The 25,778-nt window shown below is 36.7% G+C and overlaps 1 protein-coding gene across 7 annotated transcripts in view; it reads right to left on the bottom strand.

The window, feature by feature from the left end:
- Positions 1–25,778, bottom strand: part of SENP7 (SUMO specific peptidase 7) — a 213,577-nt gene that overhangs the window by 94,310 nt on the left and 93,489 nt on the right. For 5 of the 7 annotated variants that reach the window (XM_069065320.1, XM_069065323.1, XM_069065326.1 and 2 more), the window contains one exon: positions 17,667–17,861. The exons of the other annotated variants lie outside the window; for them this stretch is intronic. In XM_069065320.1, coding sequence (XP_068921421.1) covers positions 17,667–17,861 — 195 coding nt within the window. The remainder of the gene's footprint in view (positions 1–17,666; positions 17,862–25,778) is intronic. 7 annotated transcript variants of the gene reach the window in all.

Below are 25,778 nucleotides of genomic sequence, written 5' to 3'. Positions count from 1 at the left end.
CTTCTATACACCCTTCATCACATCAGCTATTTTAAAACTTCTCTTCTCACGCTTGTAGCATCATCCTCTCCTCAATCCTCTTAGCAGAAGACTTCACCTCATACATAACATATTGGGGGGAAATGAAGATAGTTTCAAAACTCCTTCTTCCCTTCTCTTCTTCACATCCCTCTAATATTGTTCCCCAATAACTCCTCCTTCACTCCAGTCTCTGACAAAGAGGTGATCCTTCTCCTTCCCAAGGCATCTCCTTGATCCCATCCTCTCCCACCTTCTCTTGCAAATTGTACCCATTATCATCCCCACTCTCTCTAATCTTCAATCTCTATATATCTATTCATTCTTCTTCCCCTCTTACCTACAAACACACCTTTGTCTCCCATATCCTTAAAAAACTCTTCCTAAATTCTGATATCCCCTCCCAGCTATCATCCTATATTGCCCCTCCTTTTTCTTAGGTAAAACTCCTTGAAACAGCTACCTACATAGATGCCTCCACTTTCTCTCCTGTTAACCCTTTGCAATCTAACTTCTGATCTCATTAAGCTGAAACTACTCTCTCCAAAGTTACCAATAAGATCTTAATTGCCAAATCTAATGATCTCTTCTCAGTCTTCATTCTTCTTGACCTGTCTTCCACCTTTGATAATATTGATCACCTTCTCCACTTGCACATTCTCTCTTCTGCAGATATTCATGGCACTGCTCTCTCTGGGTTCTCCTTCTATGTCTTACTATTCCTCAAGTCTCCTTTGTTGTGTCATACAGACTAGCTGTAGCCCAAAGTCTTTGTCCTGGGTCCTCTTCTCTTTTCTCTCTATACAATTCTCACTTGGTGATCTCATCCTACAGTTTCAATTATCATCTCTCTGCTAATGACTATAAGATCAATATACCTAGCTTTCTTCTTCCTCTTGAGCTCCACTCACATAACCAACTTCCTATTGGATTTTCCAAACTGAACTCATCTATCTCCTCCTCCCCTCACTAAATCCACCCACCTTCCGAGCTTTACTATTACTCTCACAGGCACTACCATCCTCCTAGTCATATAAGTTCTCAGCAATGACATCATCTTCAACTTCTCATCCTCCCTCACACCACGTATTCAATTAGTTGTTGGATCTCATCATTTCTAACTCCGCAATATTTTTCATATATGCCCCCTTCTCTCACCACTCACACAGCAACCACAGTATTTCAGGCCCTCCCTCATCACTTCTCACCTGAACTGTTACAACAGTTTTCTAACTGGTTTGCCTGCCTTGTCTCTCCTCCACTCCAATATATCCCCCTTTCCAATGCCTAAGTGATTTTCCTAAAACTCAAGTCTGACTATGTTGCCTTGCCCAGCTCAATAAACTCCAGGGGCTAAAAGTATAAAGAATGAAACAATCTCTACTCTCAGGGACCATGCACAGTAAAATGTAATGAGTGTATTTATAAGGAGAAAATGCATTCCAGGCCATGTGAGAAGGCCACAGCAAAGGCAAGGAGAAGTAAGGAGACAGGAGAAAGAGAAAGGGTGTTGGGTGTGAAGAACAGACTGATTCTTTGGTTGGACAGAAGAGTGCAAGGGGGAAAGTAATATCCAATGAGGGCAAAAAAAACAAACGGATAGTCTTGAGGCCTAGAAGCAAATGATTAATACATCTCTGATATAAATAATTCTTTTGTTTTTGTTTTGTTTAACATAATTCCTATCATAAAGAGGTTAGTTTTTACCTATATGCCTTGCTGTAAAGCAGATCATCTTAAATTAGATCACATTTTAACTCCAACTTAGACAAGTAGAGAATTACCTGGGCTTGCCAGGGTCACACAGCCAGTATCATAGCCAGGATTTGAATCAGATCACCCTGACTCCAAGGCTGGAACTCTATCTACTTTACTACTCTGCTTATCTAATAAAGTGTATAACATGCAGCAAATAAACGTAATCTATCTAAAACTAATACACTAGCTATAACAGGCAATGGGAGGGAACATAGTATCCAATCAATCACAATTAACAAGCAGTGATTAAATTACAACTATGTTACAGGCATTATGCTAGACACTACAATAATAAAAGCAAAATGAAACAGCCCCTGTCTTTCCATCAAGGGGTTTACATTAAGTTAATGGAAACAACATGCACACATGACAAAAAAAATTTATCCACACACATATATACATAAAAAGGAAGTAAATACAAAGTAATAGGAGGCAGATAATGGGGAGGAGGAAACTAGCAGTTGGGGAGATAAATTAAGAAAGTCTATTATGTACTTTGGAACTTGAGTTAAATTTTTAAGGTAGCTAAAGATTTTAAGATGCAGAGGTACAATGCATCCCAGAAACGTGGCATAACCTGTGCAAAGGTACATGATAGGAGATGAGCAAGATGTTGTATGTGAGAAACTGTCAATTAAACTAATTTAGCCAGAACACAAAGTGTGTGAAGGGGTATAATATATAATAAGCCCCAAAAGTGGGTAAAAATTAGACTGTGAGGGATATTAAATGCCAAAATAGAAAAATCTGCATTTAACCTAGGGTCAATCAGGAGCCACTAAAGCTTTCTGAGCAGGGAAGAGAATGGTCAGACCTCTATTTTATGAACATCAACTTGACAGCTGTATGGTGTCAGATAATAACAATAATAACAGTAATTAACATAGTAATTTAACTTGACATGTATTATCTCATATGGTCCTCACAACAGCCCTGTAACTTAGCTGCTATTAATATCCCCAATTCATAGATGAGGAAAAAGGGGGTGAGAGGGTAAATTACTTGCCCAGAGTCACAATTTCTTGCAATTTCTGAAGCAGCATTTGAACTCAAGTCTTCCTCATTCCAAGTGCAGTTCTCTATACATTATGCCACCTGGGGAGAAAGTCTGGATGAGGAAATCAATTATATAGTCTAGGTGAGAAATGATAAGGAATTGAATTAAGATAGTTATGGTATGAGCAAAGAGAATGGAATCTGATAAAACAAGTATTGTTAAAGGAGAACTGATAAAACTTGGTGACTAAATGGCTTAGGGCTGAGGGGGGGATGCAGTGGAGAGTCAAGGATTACAATTCTTAGGTTGCAATATTAGTGACTGGAAAGAAGGTGGAAGTCTCAAAAAATAAGGAGCTTAGGAAAGCAGGTGAGTTTGGATGGAAAGATAATGAATTCTGTTTTAGATGTAGGATTTGAGATACCTATAAGACAAACTGTTAAGTGATGTAAGTTGGTGATGTGAAACTGAAACTTAAGAGACTAGGGATAAATAAATAAATCTAGAAGTCATATACATAAAGATGATAACTGAACCCAAGGGAAATTATAAAATTCCTTAAAGACAGTGTACAGAGAGAATATAAAAGAGAGCCCAGGCCAGACCCTTGGGGCACATACACATTTAGGAGAGAGGATACAGATGATCATTCAGCAAAGAGACAACCACACGGGTTGAAGAACCAAGAGAGAAGGCTGTCATGAAAACTCAGAGAGGTTCAAGTATCTAGGAGGAGAGAGTGATCAATAGTGTCAAGTATTCCTGAAAAGTCAAGAAGGGTGAAAACTGAGAAAAAGTCATTGTATTTTATAACTAAGATGTTATTCATAACTTTGAAAAGAGCAATTTCATTTAAGTGACAAGATTACGTGCCTGACTTTAGAGGGTTAAGAAGTGAGAAGAGAGAGAACATAAAGTCAGCAAGTATAGGCAGTTTTTTTCCCCTATGTTTTTTACTGTAAAATGGGAAGAAATATAGACTGCAATATTGAGAGCAATGTTGAAATAGGGTTATGTGAGGGTTTTTAAATAATGAAAGTGGCCTGGGCAAGTTTGTAGTCAGTACAGAGTTAACCAGTATATAGAGAGAAATTTAAGGTTGGGGGGAATGACTTAGGGATAAAGCACAAGAGGAGGAAGAAAGGAATGAGGAACAAGGGTAAAGATTGAGGGGTTGGAGTTGACACAGAGAAGGCTTTTAATCATCAGAGATTAAAGAAGGAAAAAGTGGGAGATTATTTCAATGGGTGAAGAGTTGAGAAGAGAGAACTCATAGTGAATGGCCTCTATTTTTTCATTACAGAGAGAAGTGTGGTTCTTTGATGAAAAGAAGAGGGAGAGAAAGGAAGAGAAGAGAGACAGAGAGTGAACAGGTGATGTGAGAGGTTTGTGGAGAGAAAGTTTAGAAAAGATGCTGAAAAGAATTTGCTAAATAGTCAATTTTTGTTCATCCTTTGTTTTCAAAGAGAACCAATGACATCACAAGGTGATGTACTAACTTGTGCGTGAATTGGATTTGAGTGAGGCAGAGTTGCAAAAATTCATCATCTCTCTTCTAACGTCATTAAAATCCAAAGTTAGAACAAAAGTCTAAACAACTGGCAATGGCCCAGAATGCAGTGAACGAGCTCAACATTTTCAGTGATTGACCAAGTTCTAAGCACTCCCCAGAGCCTGCTTCAGCCACCTTCATGGTCATTGGAATAAATTGTTCTTATCTGCCCATTCTGCCAGAAGAAGTCTTCACATGCTTGGTGTAGACATTCCCCTTGACTCGCCAACAGGTCTGAAGCCTGTTGGTTACCTTCAACCTGGTTTAGTCCATTTGCTGAGATGGTTTTATCAGGGTGCAGTCACTGCAAAAAATAGTCAATTAGGAAAGAATAAAGGATTGTCTTGCAGTAGTGAGAGCTCACAGGGAATTTAGCAGATCTATAATTAACATGTTTGTATGGATTCTTCCAATGCTTCTTCACTTGACTTCCAGCACCATTCAGTACTCAGAAGTAGGAATGAAACAAGTAGACAATAAGGGTAATGCAAAGTTGGAGTTTGGCGACATGTGAGTGGTTATAGGACAAGGGACAAAGGGAATGAGAATAAAAGCCAGCACAAAATGGGGCTGATTAACTCTAAGATCAGACTGGAGAGGAAAGAAAGTAAAGACTGTGCAGGATGATAGCCTGGGAGAGGAATAAGGGATAAAAGGACTGCAAGTGATAATGAGAACAAAGAATGTATTAAGGAGGAGTGAAACATAGATATGGAATGATAGGAGACTTACACTGGAATAGCAGAACTTCAGAGTTTTTGATGATGGAAGTGGAACACCTCTGGCTGATGGTTGAGATGAAGGGTATACTATTCCAGCATGTGGCTAAAGTAGAGCTGAAAAGGTTGGGGAATTGAAAGCCTATAGTGTTTGAGGGAAAACCAACACATATATTAATGTTCACAAGAATGAGGGTGCTCCTATCCTATAAGTCAGGTGCTAACCTGAGAAAGGAGGGAGGAGGTACCAGAAGAAAAATGGCACCAATATCTAGATGGGGTGACATATCTGAATAGAGTGAACCTCAAAGGAGAACAGGTTACTAAGTGACAATGGTCTGGCAGCACAGCAGAGGAAAGCAAAAAATATGCCTATTCTTCTCAGTCCAGTGTGCCAGCGAACATGAGGAAAGGTATATACATAAGTGAGGAGAATGGCCAGAGAAGCAAATATCTTCAAGTGTGAGTCAGGTCTTTATAAGTGCTAAAAGATGGAAGAAACACAAGAGGAAGATGCCCATGATGAAGGAAATTTATTAAGTAACAGAATGAATACTGAAGAGTATACAATGGAAGGGACAGAAAAGAGCTGGACTAAGATAGGGTTGAGATGGATAGGGTGAGGAAATGGGGAATAATAGCAGAGGAGACGGCTAGTTTTTGCTCAGTCAAAAGTTCCACGTTATCAGGATTGGAAAAGGAAGATACAGGACTTGCCAGCCACAGAATAGTACCTTCTGACTGGAGCTAGGACACTCAAGAGTCCTCTAAATGACAAAGAGCAATTTTGTTTTCTTTCAATAGCTAGGAAAGAAGGAAAACTGGGCCTGTTGTCAGTGGCCCTTCCTATAGGAAGTCTTGAGTACAAAAAAGTTTAATATCTGAGTATTTGGTCCTCACTAGAGGACCCAAATGCTTGAAGTGTGAGGGTGTAGTGGCTAAGATTCTGATCCTATGGGTGAAGGGGAATGGTGCCTAAGGTTTAGGTCTTGGGTTGGGTCTGGGAAGTAAGAAGCAAATACTAAGGTACAGGTTTATGCAATGAGTCATGGTAAAGTAACAGTATGCATGAGGGACACCAGGGCAGTAGGTTGAGGGGCAGAGGCTAAGGATACATTTCATATAAAAAGACATCAACCTTGGTTCCCATGATGGCTAACTCCAGTCAATTACTTTTTAGCCTCATCCTGGATTTTATGGGTTAACTGACTTTCCAACACTAAATACATATTCCTAAGCTATGTCTGTCAGCCAAAAGACTATTTTTTAACAGCAATTGGCAGAGTTACTATTTTGACCTTACCCTCCCCTATTTCCATTAATGAATCATTTGCCCACATGAAGTTCTCCTGGAGAACCAAGTAAAGGCATTGAGAAGAAAGATACAGAGGCTAAATAGACCTCATTGAAATAAAATTATATAAAGTGTAAAAAAAAAACAAGTCCTACCTAATTATTGATTTTCATTAATTGCATAAATTTCCACTGCAGGAATTTTATTTTCAGTGTAAAAATCCATTGCTTATATTTGTAACCTAAATGTTAAAGAGTGCTATGGTAATTCCAGACTAAAAGATTGAAAACAAAACCTTAACTATATCCTCTAGAGGTTAGAACTTTCTCTTTCTGTGATACTTTTAATATAATAAGATTGCTGTCTTTTTTTTTGGTCTCTAACTAACTATGAGTTAAGTTTTGCTTTTAAAAACATGCCAGTCAAAAATCATTTTAAATAAAAGCTAAGACATATTCTTTAAAAAGCCATGAAATTTTACATACTTTTACTAATAATCTGTTCCAACAGAATAAAAAGAAAATTACCCCACACAAAAATGGAAAACAATTATAAAGTCAACAGACAGAAAATAAAGTATTAAAACCCTTCATATTATATTTTAAAGCTTTGGGCTCCCTCTACTGAAAAATCTGTAAAATTATATTGATGAAATTTAAAACAGCAGTTTGAACTCCTTTCACTAAATAATCAATTAACATTGCTTGCCTAGGAACTAAAAATAATGCAAAGAGCTGTTTTAAAGTAATTCTTTAAATCTTCATTCTTTTTACCATATACAAACATTTAAAAAAATAATTCTATCCATGTAGCTTAGCATGCAGTTAGAATTTGCTTTCTTAGGGAAAAGCTATTTTAAAATTATAATTATTTTTAAATGAACCTGACAAATACTGGGAATCATGGTCAGTTTGACTTTATAGAAATGGCCCCTTGGAAGCATTTATACCTATCTAAAGAGAAGTATCTTTATATGCTTTTTATAAGGAGCAGTAGTGTTAAATTTAAATTAAAATGATCCTTGTGAGAAGCATATTGGCTTAGAAAATCACAAATTAACATCTATATTTTACTCATTTTGTTAAAGATTTTCTGGTTACATTTTAATCTGGTTTAGCCACAAAGTCTATAGACCAAATTTGACACCTATGTTTCCCAGTATATCCTGCATTTTTTTAAAATCCTACTCATCTTCTTAAAACCCCAAAATTGTGATGTATAACAGGCTGGCTTTGAAAAGTTCCTGTTCACGGCCTTTGACCACTTATCTATTAGAGAATAGATCTTAGACTTATAAATTTTAATATCTTCCTTACATATCTTAGAAATGAAACCTTTATAAGAGAAAGTTGTTGCAAAGATTTTTCCCAGTAACCCCCTTTTCCTTCTAATTTTTACTACATTAGACTTGTTTGTACAAAATTCTTTTGATTTATATCATCAAAATTGTCCATTTTATCTTATGTGTTGGTTAATTTGTTGAATTGCTTTCATTTTTAAAATTCTCTTAAAATGTTGTTAGAAGAACTGGATCACTAGATAGGAGACTGGGGAGGGATAGACTCAAAAATGAAGCTAACATAAAAGTGAAATATATCAATTTTAAAATTTAAGTTGTATAGGGGGAAAAAGAATTAAGAACTTTCAGAAAATTAAATGGACTTTTTTGGGGTGGGGAGGTATGGTAGATAAGGTTAGTGAGTTTTCCATCACTGGAAGTCTTCCAGCAAAGGCTAAATGGCCTCTTGTAGATGTTGTAGAAGAGATTTTTTATTTGTGTAAGGGTTTTCATTAAATTAGCTCTAAGTTTTCCTTTCAACTCTGAAGTTCATTTAATCTCTCTAAAATATGATTCACAATGGTGGTATATTTTCTCAGCAGATACAAGAGAGGTCCATTGATGTAATCTGAATTGTAAGAAATTTGAAATTTTATTTCCTGTTAATTTATATCAAAATCATAACTCTCATTTATATAGTATTTAATAGTTTATAAAGTACCTTTACATATATTGTAACAACTGATTTCAAGAACCTTATGAGATAGGGTAATTCTCACACTACATAAGAAGAAACTGAAACTCAGAAATGTTGAAAGGCCTTTTTCAAAGTTGCATGGCAAATAAATGACAGAGTCAGGACTAGAATATTGGTTTTGTTACTCCTAAAGCAGTTCTTCCTATTACAACTTTGTATTTTTAAAAAGTTAAATGAAGGGGGCGGCGAGGTAGCACAGCGAGTAAGATCACCGGCTCCAGTGTTGAGAAGACCTGGAGATCGAATCCCGGGCTCAGACACTTAGCACCCACCCAGAAACACCTGGCTGTGTAACCTTGAGCAAGTTACTTAACCCCGATTGCTTTAAAAAAAAAAAAAGTTAAATGAGGAAATAGTCATTTTTTTTACTCTTTTTTATATCTAAAAAAGAATTTTCTCCTTTTCTCATAGGAAATTAAAATAAAATATAAAAGTATTAGTTGTACCTAAAGGCAAGACAATTAAAAGCCTGAATAGAAAAAGGTGGGGCGAAAGCAGGAATTCACCTGAGCTTGCCCATAAATTTCTTCAGTTACCTCTAAAAAGTGAATCTGAACAAATTTTAGAGTGGCAGAATCCACTAGGAGACAGAGTGTGGCAGATTTCCAGCCCTGGTCAACACTACAGAAAAACCTCAGGTAGGATTTGTTGAGCCAGGCTGGGGAGGGGAGCACAGAGCACTGTACATTCATGGGCTTCACCAGCACAGACCCAACCAAGCTGAACCTGAACAAGCCTGGAGAACTGATTCACCCAATGCAGGGGTGATTCCCAGATTCCCAAACCTCTCACTGCAGGACAGGGGCCTGTCCGAGATGGGTAAAAGACAAATGCAGGGCCTGTGGCAGTGGCAGCAGCTACTCCTGAAGCTAGCAACCCACAGTCTAGATGTTTAAAAATCACCTACCTGAACTTCTGGGAGCCAAGATGGCTGTGTAAACTTTAATTTCTCTCTCACACACACACCCCCTTTGTTGACCTTGAAAAACCCAAAGTATACTGCCCCACTGTAAAATCCTGAAATTGTGGAACCAGCAGGAGGCTTGGGAAATCTACAGAAAGGCTGTGGCTGTGGCTGTGCTGAGGCTGAAGGGCACTAGTGCAGGACAGAATACATCCCAGCAGGAGATCCTGAACCCCAAGGTGGTGGAGCCAACAAATGCTAACCTCAGAACCCCAGTTGTGCCTTCGCACAACCAGGGGTATGGAAGCCACCAGCACAGCTGGGACACCAGCAGCTGAGCCTGTCTGAGCTCTAGCCCAGGGACACAAAGGCAGAAACCTGAAGTGGCCAGACTACCACTCCCCCACACCTCATGCTGTGAGCTTCAGTGTAACCCTGGGAAAATGCCAAAAGTCCTAACCTTGGCCTCAGTCTAGGCACTCAGAGGCCACAGCACACAAAGTCAGTGACCAGACCCTTTACTCCCAGAATAAGAAGCATGGGTCTGAGCCCTCTGTGGCCCAAAAGCAGAGATCCACTTTAAAAGCCAGGAAATAGGTAATCACAATTGGTAAAAAAAAAAAAAAAAAATTTGGAAAAACAAGACTTAGAATCCTATTATGGTGAAAGGGAAGAGCAAGGTTCACATTCAGAAGAGGTCAGCATTGAAACTATACCCACATCTGAAGCCTCAAAAGGCAATATAAACTGGTCTCAAGTCCAAAAAGCATTCTTGGAAGAGCTCAAGAAGAATTTTAACTAAAGAGGTAGAAGAAAAACTGACCAATTACTTTAAAAATACAACTGGCAAAATGGAAAAAAAAAATTTCACTGAAGAGAGCTCCTTAAATATTGCAATTAGTCAATTGGAGAAGGAGATACAAAACCTAACTGGAGAAAATAAATCCTTGAAGTAAATAATGGTCAAATGAAAAAGGAGGTTCAAAAACTGAGGAAAGCAATTCTTTAAAAATTAGAATTAGATAAGTTGAAGCAAATGACTCTATGAGGCATCAAGAATCAGTCCAACAAAATCTAAAGAATGAAAAATAGAAGAAAATGTGAAATATCTCATTGGAAAAACAACTGACTTGGAAAACAGATCCAGGAGAGAGAATCTAAGAATTATTGATCTACCAGAAAGTCATGATAAAAAACAGACCTTCCAAGAAATCAAGGAAAACTGCCCTAATATCCTAGAACCAGAGGGTAAAAATAGTCATTGAAAGAATCCACCATTCACTTCCTGAAGGGGAATATTGTAGCCAAATTCCAGAATTGTCAGGTCAAGGAGAAAATACTGCAAGTAGCCATAAAGAAACAATTCAAATTTTGTGGAACTACAGTCAGGTTCACACACTACCTTGTAGCTTCTACATTAAAAGATCAGAGGGATTAAACTATGATATATCATAAGGCAAAAGAGCTTAGACTAAAAAAAAAGGATCAGTTACCCAGCTAAATTGAGCATAAGCTTTCAGGCAAGGAGATGGTCATTCAATGAAATAAGGGACTTTCAGACCTTCCTGATGAAAAGGCCAGAGCTCAATGGAAAATCTGATCTTCAAATAAAAGTCTCAAGAGATACATAAAAAGGTAAACAGGGAAAAAATAAACACATAAACACACATACACACACACAACTTGTTATTCAATAAGAACAAACTGTTTACATCCCTATATAGGAGGATGAAACCTATTAATCTAGTGAACTGTATAATTATTATGACATATAAAAGGGATATACATAGATAGAGGATGTGGGTATAAATTAATTGATATGATGGTAAAAATAACCTAATTAAGGGGTGCAAAGGAATTGTAAGGGAATAAGAGAAAAGGAGGAGGCAGTAAAAGGGAAAATTATGTCACATGAAAAGGCATAAAAACATACTATAGTAGGGAGAAAGAAGGGAGGAAGATGAGCATTGTATGAGTTTTACTCTCATTGGTTTCAGTTCAAGGAGGGAATAACATACTCAGTTAAGTATAGGAATTTAATGTGAAGAGACACAAAAACTTATTATAGTAGAGGGAAAGAAGGGAGGGAGAAGAGAATTGTTTGAGATTTACTCTCATCAGATTTGGTTCAAGAGAATAACACTTTGTTAAGTATGGAAATCTCACATTCCCTACAGGCAATAAGAGGGGAAAGGGGAAAGAAAAGGAGGGAGGAGGTAGAAGGAAAGGGAAGGGAAGGGGGCTAATAGGGAGGAAATATTGAGGGAGGCATTGGTCAAAAGGAAAACTCTTTTGAGAAGGGGAATGGAGAAGGGGAAAATAAAAACATAAACAGGGGGAAATAGGATGACGAGAAAGACAGTAATTATAACTGTGAATGTGAATGGAATGAACTCTCCCATAAACAGAGGCAGATAGCAGAATGGACTAAAAAGCATAATCCTACAATATGTTGTTTACAAGAAACACATTTGAAACAGGGGGATACACATAGGGCAAAGGTGAAAGGCTAGAGTAGAATATATTATGCTTCAGCTAAAGTAAAAAATGCAGGGTTAGCAATCCTAATCTCAGACAAAGCAAAAGCAAAAAGAGATCTAATTAAAAGAGATAAGGAAGGAAACTATAACCTGATAAAAGGTATATATAATACCGTGTTTCCCCGATAATAAGACCTATCCCGAAAATAAGCCCTCCCCTTACTGTGTAAGATTCCTCTAAAATAAGCCCTCCCCCGAAAATAAGCCCTATTGAGATTGCTACTGTAGTGAAGGTGATTCCCTGAGCTACACGCTACATTACGGTACCCTCTGTATGCACCGTCTCCCCCCCCCCCGTGAAACGCACGCCGAGCTCCGAGCTGCATCCAATCAGAGCTGCAGCAGTGAGCGCGTCATCCTGTTCTTCCCCAGTGATTTGCTTGCTGGCGCCATTGAGAGCAGTGCCGTGGAGGAGAGCTGAGGCAGGACAACATAAGCCCTCCCCTGAAAATAAGCCCTCTGGTGTTTTTCTTTCCAAAAAAAATATAATAAGACAGTGTCTTATTATCGGGGAAACACGGTATATACTATATATGTGCTATATATATATTATATGTGTGTATATATATAGTATATATGTACAAATACTATACATATATATATATCATATACCTGATAAAAAGTACCATTGACAATGAAGTAATATTATTATCAAATAACATGTACCAAATAGTATAGCAGCCAAATTCTTAGAGGAGAAGTTAAGGGAGTTAGAGGAAGAAATTACAAAACTATACTAGTAGGGGACCTCAACCTCCTTCTCTCTAAATTTGATAAATATAACTTCAAAATGAACAAGAAAGAAGTTAAGAAGGTGAATAGAATTTTAGAAAAGGTAGGTATGACAGACCTCTGGAGAAAATTGAATGTGGATAAAAAGGTACATGGTACATGGCACATACATAAAAGATGACTATGTACTAGGACATAAAAATCTCACAATTAAGTGCAGAAAGGCAGAAATATTAAATACATCTTTTTCAGATCATGATGCAATAAAAATTATATGCAATAAAGGGCCATGGAAAGATAGACTAAAAACTAATCGGAAACTAAAAAATCTTATCCTAAAGAATGAGTGAGTCAAACAACAAATAATAGATACAATCAGTAACTTCATTCAAAATAATGATAATAATGAGACAACATACCAAAAATTATGGGATGCAGTGAAAGCATTTCTTAGGGGAAGTTTTATATCTCTGAATGCTTACATGAATAAAATAAAGAAAAAGGAGATCAATGAATTGGGCATACAACTGAAAAAGCTAGAAAAAGAACAAATTGAAAATCCCCAATCAAATATTAAATTAGAAATATGAAAACCAAAGGAGAGATTAATAAAATTTAAATTAAGAAAATTATTGAACTAGTAAATAAAACTAAGAGCTGATTTTATGAAAAAAAAAACAAAAAAATTGATAAATCTTTACTCAATATGATTAAAAGAAAGAAGGATGAAAACAAAATTACCAGTATCAAAGATAAAAAGGGTGAATTTACCTCCAATGAAGAGGAAATTAAAACAATAATTAGGAATTATTTTGCCCAATATGTGACAATCTTAGTGAAATGGATGAATATTTACTAAAATATAAATTGCCCAGATTAACAGAAGAGGAAGTAAAATACTTAAATAACCCCATCTCAGAAAAAAAAAATTGAACAAGTCATCAATGACCTCCCTAGGAAAAAAACTCCAGGGCCAGAAGGATTTAACCAGCAAATTCTATCGAACATTTAAAGAACAATTTATAAATTATTTCAGAAAACTGGAGAAAAGGAGTCCTACCAAATTCTTTTTATGATATGGTACTCTGTATGTATATGTATGGTACTGATACCTAAATCAGGAAAAGCTAAAAACAGAGAAAGAAAATTATAAACCAATTTCCCTAATGAATATAGATGCAAAAATTTTAAATAAAATATTAGCAAAAAGATTACAGCAACTTATCACAAGAATAATACACTTTGATCACGTAGGATTTATTCAAGAAATGCAAAGCTGATTCATTACTAGGAAAACTATCAGATAGTCAATCATCTCAACAACAAAACCAGTAGAAACCATATGAGTATCACAATACATGCAGAAAAAGCTTTTGATAAAATGCAACCCATTAAATGGAGTGTACCTTAAGATGATAAGTAGCATCTACCTAAAACCATAAGCAAGTATTATATGTAATAGGGATAAGCTAGCAGCATTTCCAATAAGATCGGGGGTGAAAGAAGGATGTCCACTATCACCCCATTATAATAGAAATGTCAACTGTAGCAATAAGAGAAGAAAAAAAATAGAAGGAATTAGAATAAGCAAAGAAGAGACTAAGCCATCACTCTTTGCAGATGATATGATGTATACTTAGAGAATCCTAGAGAATCAAGTAAAAAACTACTTGAAATAATAAATAACTTTAGCAAAGTTGCAGCATATAAAATAAACCCACATAAATCCTTGGCATTCCTATAGATTTCTAACAAAACCCAACAGCAAGAAATAGAAAGAGAAATTCCATTTAAAGTTACTGTAGACATTATAAAATATTTGGGAGTCTTACCTGCCAAAACAAACCCAGGAAGAATATGAACACAATTACAAAACACTTTTCATACAAATAAAGTCAGATCTAAATAATTGGGAAAGCATCAGTTGATCGTGGTTAGGCCAAGCTAATATAATAAAAATGACAATTTTACCTAAATTAGTTTACCTATTTAGTGCCATACCAATCAAACTACCAAAAAATTATTTTATAGAGCTAAAAAAAATAATAACAAAATTCATCTGGAAGAACAAAAGGTCCAGAATATCACAGGAATTAATGAAAAGAAATGCTAGGGATGGTGGCCTAGCCACACCAGATTTTAAACTGTATTATAATGCAGCAGTCATCAAAACCACTTGGTCTCTAATCTACCATTTGATAAACCCAAAGACTCCAGCTTCTGGGATAAGAACTGATTATTTGACAAAAATGCTGGAAAAACTGGAAAACAGTATGGCAGAAACTGGGCATAGACCAATATCTTATACTATATACCAAAATAAAGTCAAAATAGGTTCACAATTTAGATATAAAAGGTGATATTATAAGCAATCTGGGAAAGCAAGGCACAGTTTACCTGTCATATTTATGGTAAAGGAAAGAATTTATGACCAAACAAGAGAGAGAGCATTACAAAATGAAAAATGGATAATTTTGATTACATTAAATTGAAAAGTTTTTGTACAAACAAGGCCAATATAACCAAGGTTAGAAGGGAAGTGGAAAACTGGAAAAGAATTTTTAAAACCAGTGTCTTTGATAAAGGTCTCATTTCTAAAATATGCAGAGAACTGAGTCAAATATATAAGAATACAAGTCATTCCCCAATTGATAAATGGTCAAAGAATATGAACAGGCAATTTTTAGAGGAAGAAATTAAAGATATCTATAAGCATATGAAAAAATGCTCTAAATCACTATTGATTAGAGAAATGCAAATCAAAACAGCTCTTTGGGTACCACATCTTAGTGGTAAGATTGGATAACATGACAAAACAGGAAAATGATCAATGCTGGAGAAGATGTAGGAAAATTGGAATACTAATGTGATCTGATCCAACCATTTTGAGATCCAACCATTTTACAGCTATAATAATGTGCATACCCTTTAACCCAGCAATACCAATTTTAGGGTTGTGTCCCAAAGAGATCATACAAATGGGAAAAGGACACATATGTACAAAAATATTTTTAGCAGCTCTTTTTGTGGTGAAAAAGAATTGGAAATCAAGGGATGCACTTCAATTTTGGAATGGCTAAACAAGTTGTGGTATATGAATGTAATGGAATACTATTGTGCTATAAGAAATGGGGAGCAGAAGGACTTCATAATAACCTGGAGAGTCTTATATAAATTGATGCCAAGTGAGGGGAGCAGAACCAGGAAAACATTGTATACAATTACAGACACAATGTATGTGTGATGACTAACTTTGACAGTCTGGTCTCCTCTCAGCAATACATGGTTATAAGACAAATCCAAAGGACTCATGATGGAAAAGGCTATCCACATCCAGAGAAAGAATTATGGAATCTGAATGCAGACTGAAGCAAACTACTTGCTCTCTCTATCTTTTTTGTTTCATTTGGTTTTGTCTCTCTTTTCTCATTGTTCATTTCATTGGTTATAATTCGTCTTTACAACTTGACTGTTTAATGAGAAGCTATATGTAGAACCTATATTGGATTATTGGGGGCGGTAGGGAGGGAGAGAAAAATTGGAACTCAAAAAGCTGTGGAACTGAATGTTGTAAATTAAAAGTAAATCATTTTTTAAAAAAGAGATATGAGAAGAAATTTTCTCCCACTCCTTTTCAAAAGTAAAGGGGAAGGGGGTGGTCCACCAGTGTGGAACATATGTTGTATATGTGTATGTATGTGTATAATGATAGGCTTTTTCAATATACTGATGAGTTCTGCTGGATTTGCTTCCTCTTCCTCCTTTTTCTTCCATTAAAAAAATCTGCTATAAGAAATGGCTTTCTAAGTGTGAAAGAGGGAGAAATACAAGGGGGAAATGGAGATGATGTAAAAACAAAAGCTATTAATAAAATCTATGCTTTGAAAATAATTTTTTTAAAAGCCTGAATACCTTGACCAAGTAATTTGATGTAAAACTTTTATAGGAGGGCGGCCAGGCAGCACAGTGAGTAAGAGCACTGGCCCCAGAGTCAGGATGACCTGGCATCGAATCTGGGCTCAGACACTTAGCACCCACCCAGAAACACCTGGATGTGTAACCTTGAGCAAGTTACTTAACCCCAATTGCTTTAAAAAAAACTTTTATAGGAAAAATTCTGTTGACCAGCACCTGACCAATCAACTGGAAAGAAAGAAGATATTTCTGATATTCTCCAACATAAATATTAAACCAGATAACCAGGGTGGTACCACTGAAATCCAATACACTGTTCTTTTTTACCCCAATACAATGTTCAATATTCTTTGATAGGGACTCAATTTTTAAAAATTCAAACTGTCTATGAAAATTCAACTGAAGAAAACAAAGTCAAACTGAAAAAAAAAATTTCCCCAAACTTCAAACAGATAGAAAGCTAAGAATGCCAAAAGAGAATTAGACATTGTAACAAAAAGGTTTTTTTTAGAACTATCAGATGCCAAAAGTAAATCCAAAAAACTAAGTGGGAAAGAATTAAGTATTTGCTAATGTAATTAGATTTAAAGAGGCACTAAGAGAAATGCATATCAGAATTTTCCTTTGAATCACTTAACTAGAAAAATCAATTTTTAACCCAGATGAAAACTGCAATCTCTATAGTCTGAAAGCACAAAGGTATGAAGTTAGAAGGCTTTGGAAATTCTTAAGAAAGAACAGATAAATGGGTAAAAGTTCTAACATTTGCTAACAGGTCTTTTCCCTCTGCTCCTCCCTTTCCCACCCCATTATTCATACTTGACTACTACATCCCAAAGTCCCTGTCCAGGTCTGACTTCAAGTTTCTCCTTTCTTAGTTAAAGATTCAGAGGTAACTTTAGATTCATATTTCAATCATTGCTTCTATTCTGCAAAGTACTTTCTATTGTCCAATGACAAATCATGTATGTTAACGTCAGTCAAATGGTTCTTGAAATTTTAAATAGGGAACTGTTGCATCTGAAATCCATGCAAACAAACAAGAAGAAAATTGTGCTCCCACCAGAGTAACATCACTGACTGATTTCCCCACCCTGGGTTATCAACTGCCATTCAGAAGAGTTAAACATCTGTGGGAGAAAAAGGAGTTTTATGAGTAAATACAATAATTGTGTTGAGTAAAATTAACCACTAAACATACCTTTCAGATAAAAAAGGGCTCTTGTGAGGCTCTAGCTTTTGACAAGTTTCTAGGCTGTCAACAGATGATGAAGGAAGTTGATTTGATTGCATGTTGTCAGTTTCACACAAATTAGCCTCAGTTAGAGGGAGGGTCTTTATGTATTTTCTTCCTAACTCCGTTCCCAGGACATTCATCAATATAACTTTGGGTTGCCTGTCATACACAAAATAACACACACAGTACTGTACTGAAGTCTAGATGAACTTTTAATTGCATTCACATACTTTAAGAAATTGGATTCAGACACATTTTTATCTCAATTCAAATAAGTTACAATTACTGGAAATGACATATCTTGGAAATCTCAATTGATAGGAAAAAAAACTGTCCATATGTATATTAACTTTTAAGAAGGTTTTTGTTGATTGATGAGCAGTAAAAAATTCCCTTGCAGATACTACTGGCCTTCTTAGGTGCACAAGTTTACAGTTGGTCTGTTGTTCAAATGTTACTTGTAGTATGTAACATTTAGTAGAAAGCATCTTATAAAGGAACCAACCCAAACTTCACTCAGTTATTTTTCTCTTTCTTAGAAAATCCATACTTTCTTAATTAGCAATGCTTTATACTAAAAAAAAAATCAACACAAAATAAAATCGATTCATGCTCATATTACTAGCATTTATATCATTCTACTGACAACTACAGAATATTCAATCCTAATAAAAAAGCATAGAGAAACTTGAATATGTGGTGTGACTATAGGTTCTGGAAGTAAAGCAGTAACCTGATGGTTGGTTTAACTGCCACAAGTTTCTCCCTGCTCCAGTCAATCTTCTACTCGGCTATCGAAGCAATCTTCTTAAAGTGCAACTCTGTGTCCCTCCATCTGCCATTCAATCAACTCCGGAGGCTCTCCATTACCTCCAGGATCAAATATAAAATCCTCTTCTGTTTATCATTCAAAGCCTTCATTAACCTGCCCCCCTTCCTTCCCCTCCCTTTCCAGTCTTCTTATACCTTGTACTTTACCCCCAGGAACTCGGCCACTCAGTGACACATCTTCCTCTTCAGAGCAACCCTCCAGGCTGCCCACCATGGCTGGGATGCTGTCCTCCATCTTCACCTCTGCATCCTGGCTCCCCTGCTGCCTTTGAGTCCCAGCTAACACTTTTCCCAATCCCTATTCATTCTCGGGTCTTCCCTCTGTTGAGTACTTTCTATTGATTCTGTATCTATCTTGTCTCTAATGGTTTTCATGTTGTCTCCCCCATTAAGATTGTGAGCTCCTTGAGACCAACAACTATCTTTTGCCTTCCTTTGTATCCCAAGCATTTCACACAGTTCCTGGCACATAGCAGGTGCTTAATGGATGTTTACTGACTAGCAGAAAAATGTTACAGAGGTAGTAAGTAAAAGAGATAAGATTTAAACAAAGCTGCATTCAGGAGTGTTATAGGCCCTCCTGTGTTTGACACCTCTCTTCTAAGAAATGAGTGTAGCAATACTGGTAGAAGAATTTTACTTCCCCCAAATATCACACACTACCTGTATTCTGTGACTTCAGGCAACTTAGTCCACATTACTGAAAAGGAGGGGAAAAAGGGACAAGAGGAAGACAGCAAGCTACAGGTTGAATCCTTGGGAATGTTTCTTTTGTTGGATCATAGGGGCTATACTACTCAATTATACAATAATCAAGGATAGTCCAGATTGAAGATTTTAGAAATAGTCTAACTATGAAAATTTTATGGCCCATGAGAGTACCTTGCGTACCTAAGTGAGCACCCAAAAATTGCTTCAACTACCAGTAGAAAGGCAAGTAATTTCTGAAGTACTCATTTCCCCTGGGTTGGACCAGAATCCATAAAGTTCAAAAGGGTTGCTAAGTACATCATGGAAGTACATCCAATATCATGGCAATTTAATCTATAGGGTCAAAAACAGATCAGCCAAAGAGCAGGATATAAAAATCAGCGAGACTAAGCACAAATGGGTAAAGGATACTCTCAAGAGCCCTTACTCACAAGGGGCAGGCTAAGTCAGAGATGAAGCCTCGGCCTAGATAGTACTCCACAAACCTCTTCTGGGTTCCATGGATATACCAGAGCCAGTACTCCAAAAGTTATATTAGCTCTCCCCATTGTGAAACAGGCTTTCCAACAGGTAGACCAAGAAGATCTTGGATGGTAAGCCACAATTGAAACTGCAACTAAAGTCATGACATTGAAAAACATTGTCAGGTAAATGTAAATGTAACCATTGGTTAATTTTTCATGGGTGAATAAACCAATCATACTAAAAATTAATCCTTTCCCCTGACCCCAGTTGCCCTACTTTTAGTCGCTGTCAATCTTTCAGGAGGGCATCAAAAAATACTGTCAAACCAGGCCCATCAAAGCTTCTGAGGGGAAGGCACCCCCTGAGGAAAGAAGGGCAAAGGTCCAAACTACAAATGGAAACCAGAAGTTGGGCTAGGTTGGGAATTAGATAGGAGTTGGAAAATAGAATCCAGAGTAAGAATTTCGAGACAAGGAAGTCTGAACAAGAGATCAAGAGGAACACTACTAGAAGTGTAAGGGATTTTGCCCTGCTCAGCCTCAGCCTTGGATTATTCCCACTATCTTGTTGCCTTTACTCCTTCACACATGCTACTGAATGAAGCTAGAGAAAATCATGAAACCATGCCGCCTGGGTCCCCATAAAATTTATATTACATAACTTCAAATGAGCCCTCACTGCTGTTGGGAAATCTATTTATACCTCCCAAATTAACTCACTGTCCCACTCAGCACAGTGGCTCTTCCAAACCTTTTCCTCCCTGTTTAAGTTTCCCATGGTTCTCACTCCCCACACCCTCTAAGTTGGAGAGTTTTGCCTCATATTTTTATTGAAAAAAATCGAGGCCAGTCACTGCAAGCTCCCTCTTTTCACCTCCTCCTCATCCCATGTGAGCCACATGCCTTTTGCCAATATCTCCTCATAAAGAAGTGACCTATCTCATAGGAAGAGATAGCCTTTCTTGCTAAGGCAAACTCTTCTACATGCACAAGTGATCCCATTTCATCAAGCAGATTGTCCCCTCATATCATTGCATTCTCACTTATCTTCAATTTCTCCCTGTTCACTGGCTGCTTCCCTCCTGTCTACACTGCCTCATTCTGAAAAAATCCTCACTAGAGGCAGCTCAGTGGCACAGTGAACAGAGCACTGGCCCTGAAGTCAGGAGGACCTGAGTTCAAATCCAGCCCTCAGACACTTAACACTTACTAGCCCTATGACCTTGGGCAAGTCACAACCCCAGTTGCTCTCCAAAAAAAATCCATTAATCAAAAAATCCTCACTTGATCAATCCATCCCCAACTATCATCCCATATCTCTCTTCCTTTTTATAGCTAAACTCTTTGGGAAAGCTATCTACAGTCACTGCCTCCACCACTTCCTCTCCTCTCACTTTCTTCTTAACTCCGGAAGTCTGGTTCCTGATCTCATCATTCAACTAACACTGCTCTCTCCAAAATTATTTACCATTTCTTAATTGCCAAATGGAATATCCTATTCTCAATCCCCATTTTTCTTGACCTTTCTGAAGCCTCTACCACTGTCAATCACCCTCTTTTCCTTCATCCTCTCTTTTCTCTATGTTTTTATAGCATTACTCTCTGCTGGTTCTCCTCCTACCTATCTGATTGTTCCTTTTCAGTCTTCTTTGTTGAACCTTCATTCAAATCAGTCCCCCTAACCGTGGGTGTGTCACAGGGCTCTGTTCTGGGCCCCCTTTTCTTCTCTTTCTATACTATTGCACTTGGTGATCTCATCAGCTACCCTGAAATCAATTATCATCTCTATGCTAATGATTCTCACATCAGCCTATCCCTCCCCAAGCTCTCTGCTGAATTCCAATCTAATGTCTCCACCTTCCTTTCAGACATCTGTCTTATATGCCTCTTAAAATTAACACGTCCAAAATGGAACTAATTATCTTTTCCACTAAACCATAGCTCCTTCCTACCTTCCTTATTTTTTTAAATTTTTTAAATTTTCCCCCAGTTTTTCCCCTACCCACTGCCCCAAAATAGCAGTACCACAGGATATCCCATCCTCCAATCTGCTCTCTCCCATACCCCTTTCAACTTTTCCAGTGATCTCTATGCCCCAGTGCCTGTATATCTTTTTTCCCAATTACATGTAAAATAGTATTAATAATAGTATATGTATGTATATATATATATATATATATATATATTTGAGTATTTGGATTTAAAACTTTGAATTCCAGATTCATTCCCTTTCTCCTTTGTCTCCCACCCTTACTGGGAAGATAAGCAGTTCAGTATAGTGTTGTACTGTACATATATATTGTACATGTGTGGCTAATGCAAAACAATAACATAGTAGATATATTGTAAAAGACTGACTATATTTCCCTCCCTCCTATCCCACCTCCCACTTGTTCTATTCTTTACTTTGATCCCATCCCTTTTCAAAAGTGGGTGCTCCCAAATCCCCTCCCCCCAGCCTGCCCTCACTCATCCCCCCTCCCATCCCCTTCCCCCCCTACTCTCCTAGAGGGTGAGATACCCTATTTAGTGTGTATTTCATTCCCTCCTCAAGCCAAATTCAATGGGAATAAGGTTGACCCATTCCCTTTTTGCCTTCCTATTCTTCCCCTCCATTGTAACCATTTTCCCTTGCCTCTTCTATATGAGATAGTTTACCCCATTCTGTCTCACCCCATCTCCTTTCATTATATTCCTCTCTCACCTCTTAATTTCACCTTTTAAGTATCATCCCTTCCTGTTAAATGGGTCCTGTGCCCTCTATCTATGTATACCTATAAACATATATACACAACATTCACATATGTATTCATATGCCCATATACCCTCATATATATATATATATATATATATATATATATATATATATATATATATTTCTATTCCCTTCAAATACTGAGAAAAGTTTCATAAGTTATAATTTTTGTTTTTCCATGAAGGAATGTAAATAGTTCAACTTTGATAAATTCCTTATGATTTCTTTTCCCTGTTTACCTTCTCATGTTTCTCTTGCTTCTTGTATCTGAATGTCAAATTTTCTATTCAACTGTTTTTTTCAAAAAGAATGCTTGAAAGTCCTCTATTCCACTGAATGACCATAATTTCCCCTGAAACATGATACTCAGTTTTTTTAATTAATTCTTTTTTATTAATTTGTTTGTTTCCTTTTAATTTACAGGATTCAATTCCACAATTCCTTGAATTTCACATTTTGTCCCCCTCCCTCCCCTCCCCCCCCATGGCATCTTATAATCAAGTATAGGATCTGTAGATACTTTCACATTATACAATGGTCAGGTTATAAGGATGGATTGTACCAGCTGGGATGAAAAATGGTATAGAGGACATAAAATCAAATAAGAGAACAAAAAAGATTAGGTATTTTGCTTCCACCTGGATATAAATTTAGTTCTTTCTAGTTCTTTCTCTGGATGCACGTTTTTCTCTCCATCATGCATCTTTTGGGATTGACTTATATCCCTGCATTGTTGAGAAGAGTCCAGTCTATCAAAGTTGGTCATCACACATATGTTGTGTCCGTAATTGTATACAAATTCCTCCTGGTTCTACTCTTCTCACTCAGCATCAGTTCTTTTAAGCCTCTCCAGGTAAATATGAAGACCGCCTGCTCCCCGTTTCTTATAGCGCAATAATATTCCATCACATGCATATACCACAACTTGTTCAGCCATTCCCCAATTGATGGGCACCCCCTTAATTTCCAATTCTTTGCCACAACAAAAAGAGCTGCTATAAACATTTTTGTACATATGGGTCTTTCTCCCATTTCTATGATCTCTTTGGGATATAACCCTAGGAGTGGTATTGCTGGATCAAAGGGTATGAAAGTATTTATAGCCCTTTGGGCATAGTTCCAGATTGCTCTCCAGAAAGGCTGGATCAGTTCACAACTCCACCAACAATGCATTAGTGTTCCAGTTTGCCCACATCCTCTCCAACATTTGTCATTTTCCTGTTTTGTCATCTTAGCCAATCTGACTGGTGAGATGTGATACCTCAGAGTTGTTTTGATTTGCATTTCTCTAATCAATAGTGAATTAGAGCATTTCTTCATGTGCTTATAGATAGCTTTAATTTCTTTCTCTGAAAACTGCCTGTTCATATCCTTTGACCATTTATCAATTGGGGAATGACTTGTATTCTTATAAATTTCACTCAGTTCGCTGTATATTTTAGAGATGAGTCATTTGTCAGAGACATAGGTTGTAAAGATTCTTTCCCAATTTCCCACCTCCCTCTTAATCTTGGTTACATTGGCTTTATTTGTACAGAAACTTTTCAACTTCATGTAGTCAAAATTATCCATTTTACATTTTATAATGTTCTCTAATTCCTGTTTCGTCATAAAGTCATTCCCTCTCCACAAGTCTGATAGGTAAACTATTCCTTGTTTTACCAGACTGCTTACAGTATCAACCTTTATACCTAGATCATGAACCCATTTAGACTTGATTTTGGTATATGGTGTTAGATAATGGTCTATGTCCAGTTTCTGCCATACTATATTCCAGTTTTCCCAGCAGTTTTTGTCAAATAGTGAGTTCTTATCCCAAAAACCAGGGTCTGGGGATTTATCAAACAATACATTACTGTAGTCGTTGACTTCTGAATCTCGTGTGCCTAATCTATTCCATTGATCCACTCCTCTATTCCTAAGCCAGTACCAAGTAGTTTTGATGACTGCTGCTTTATAGTACAGATTGAAATCTGGTAAAGCTATTCCACCTTCCCTAGCATTTTTTTTTTCATTAATTCCCTTGATATTCTGGACCGTTTATTCTTCCAGATGAATTTTGTTACTATTTTTTCTAACTCTATAAAGTAGTTTTTTGGTAAATTAATTGGTATGGCACTAAATATATAATTTAATTTAGGTAAAATTGTCATTTTTATTATATTAGCTTGACCCAGCCATAAGCAATTGATATTTTTCCAATTAGTTAGATCTGACTTTATTTGTGTGAAAAGTGTTTTGTAGTTATGATCATACAGGTCCTGGGTTTGTTTTGGCAGGTAGATTCCCAAATATTTTATAATGTCTACAGTAACTTTAAATGGGATTTCTCTTTCTACTTCTTGCTGTTGAATTTCATTGGAAATATATAGGAATGCCGAGGATTTATGTGGGTTTATTTTATATCCTGCAACTTTGCCAAATTTATTTATTGTCTCAAGCAGTTTTTTACTTGATTCTCTAGGATTCTCTAAGTATATCATCATATCATCTGTGAAGAGTGATAGCTTGGTCTCTTCTTTGCCTAACTTGATTCCTTTGATTTCTTTTTCTTCTCTAATTGCTACTGCTAACATTGCTAGTACCAGATTGAATAAGAGGGGTGATAGTGGACACCCTTGTTTCACCCCTGATCTTATGGGAAATGCTTCCAGTTTCTCCCCATTACATGTAATACTTGCTGATGGCTTTAAATAGATGCTACCTATTATTTTAAGGAAGGCTCCATTTATTCCTATACTTTCTAATGTTTTTAATAGGAATGGATGTTGTATTTTGTCAAAAGCCTTTTCTGCATCTATTGAGATGATCATGTGGTTTCTGCTAGTTTTATTGTTGATATGATCAATTATACTGATGGTTTTCCTAATATTAAACCATCCTTGCATTCCTGGAATAAATCCTACCTGATCAAATTATTCTTGAGATAAGTTGCTGTAGTCTTTTGGCTAGTATTTTATTTAGAATTTTTGCATCTATATTCATGAGGGAGATTGGTCTATAATTTTCTTTCTCTGTTTTATCTCTTCCTGATTTAGGTATCAGTACCATGTTTGTGTCATAAAAAGAATTTGGAAGGACTATTTCTTCACTAATTTTCCCAAATAATTTGTAGAGTATTGGAATCAATTGTTCTTTAAATGTTTGATAGAATTCACTAGTGAATCCATCTGGCCCTGGAGATTTTTTCCTAGGGAGGTGACTGTTGGCTTGTTCAATTTCTTTTTCTGAGATGGGATTATTTAAGTAATTTACTTACTCTTCAGTTAATCTGGGCAACTTGTATGTTTCTAAATATTCATCCATTTCCCTAAG

This window comes from Petaurus breviceps, unplaced genomic scaffold, assembly GCF_028583685.1.
Source record: "Petaurus breviceps papuanus isolate PSGF00001 unplaced genomic scaffold, PetGlider_PUasm1.0 90683, whole genome shotgun sequence".
NCBI lineage: Eukaryota > Metazoa > Chordata > Mammalia > Diprotodontia > Petauridae > Petaurus > Petaurus breviceps.
This window is presented reverse-complemented; position numbering and strand designations above follow the sequence as displayed.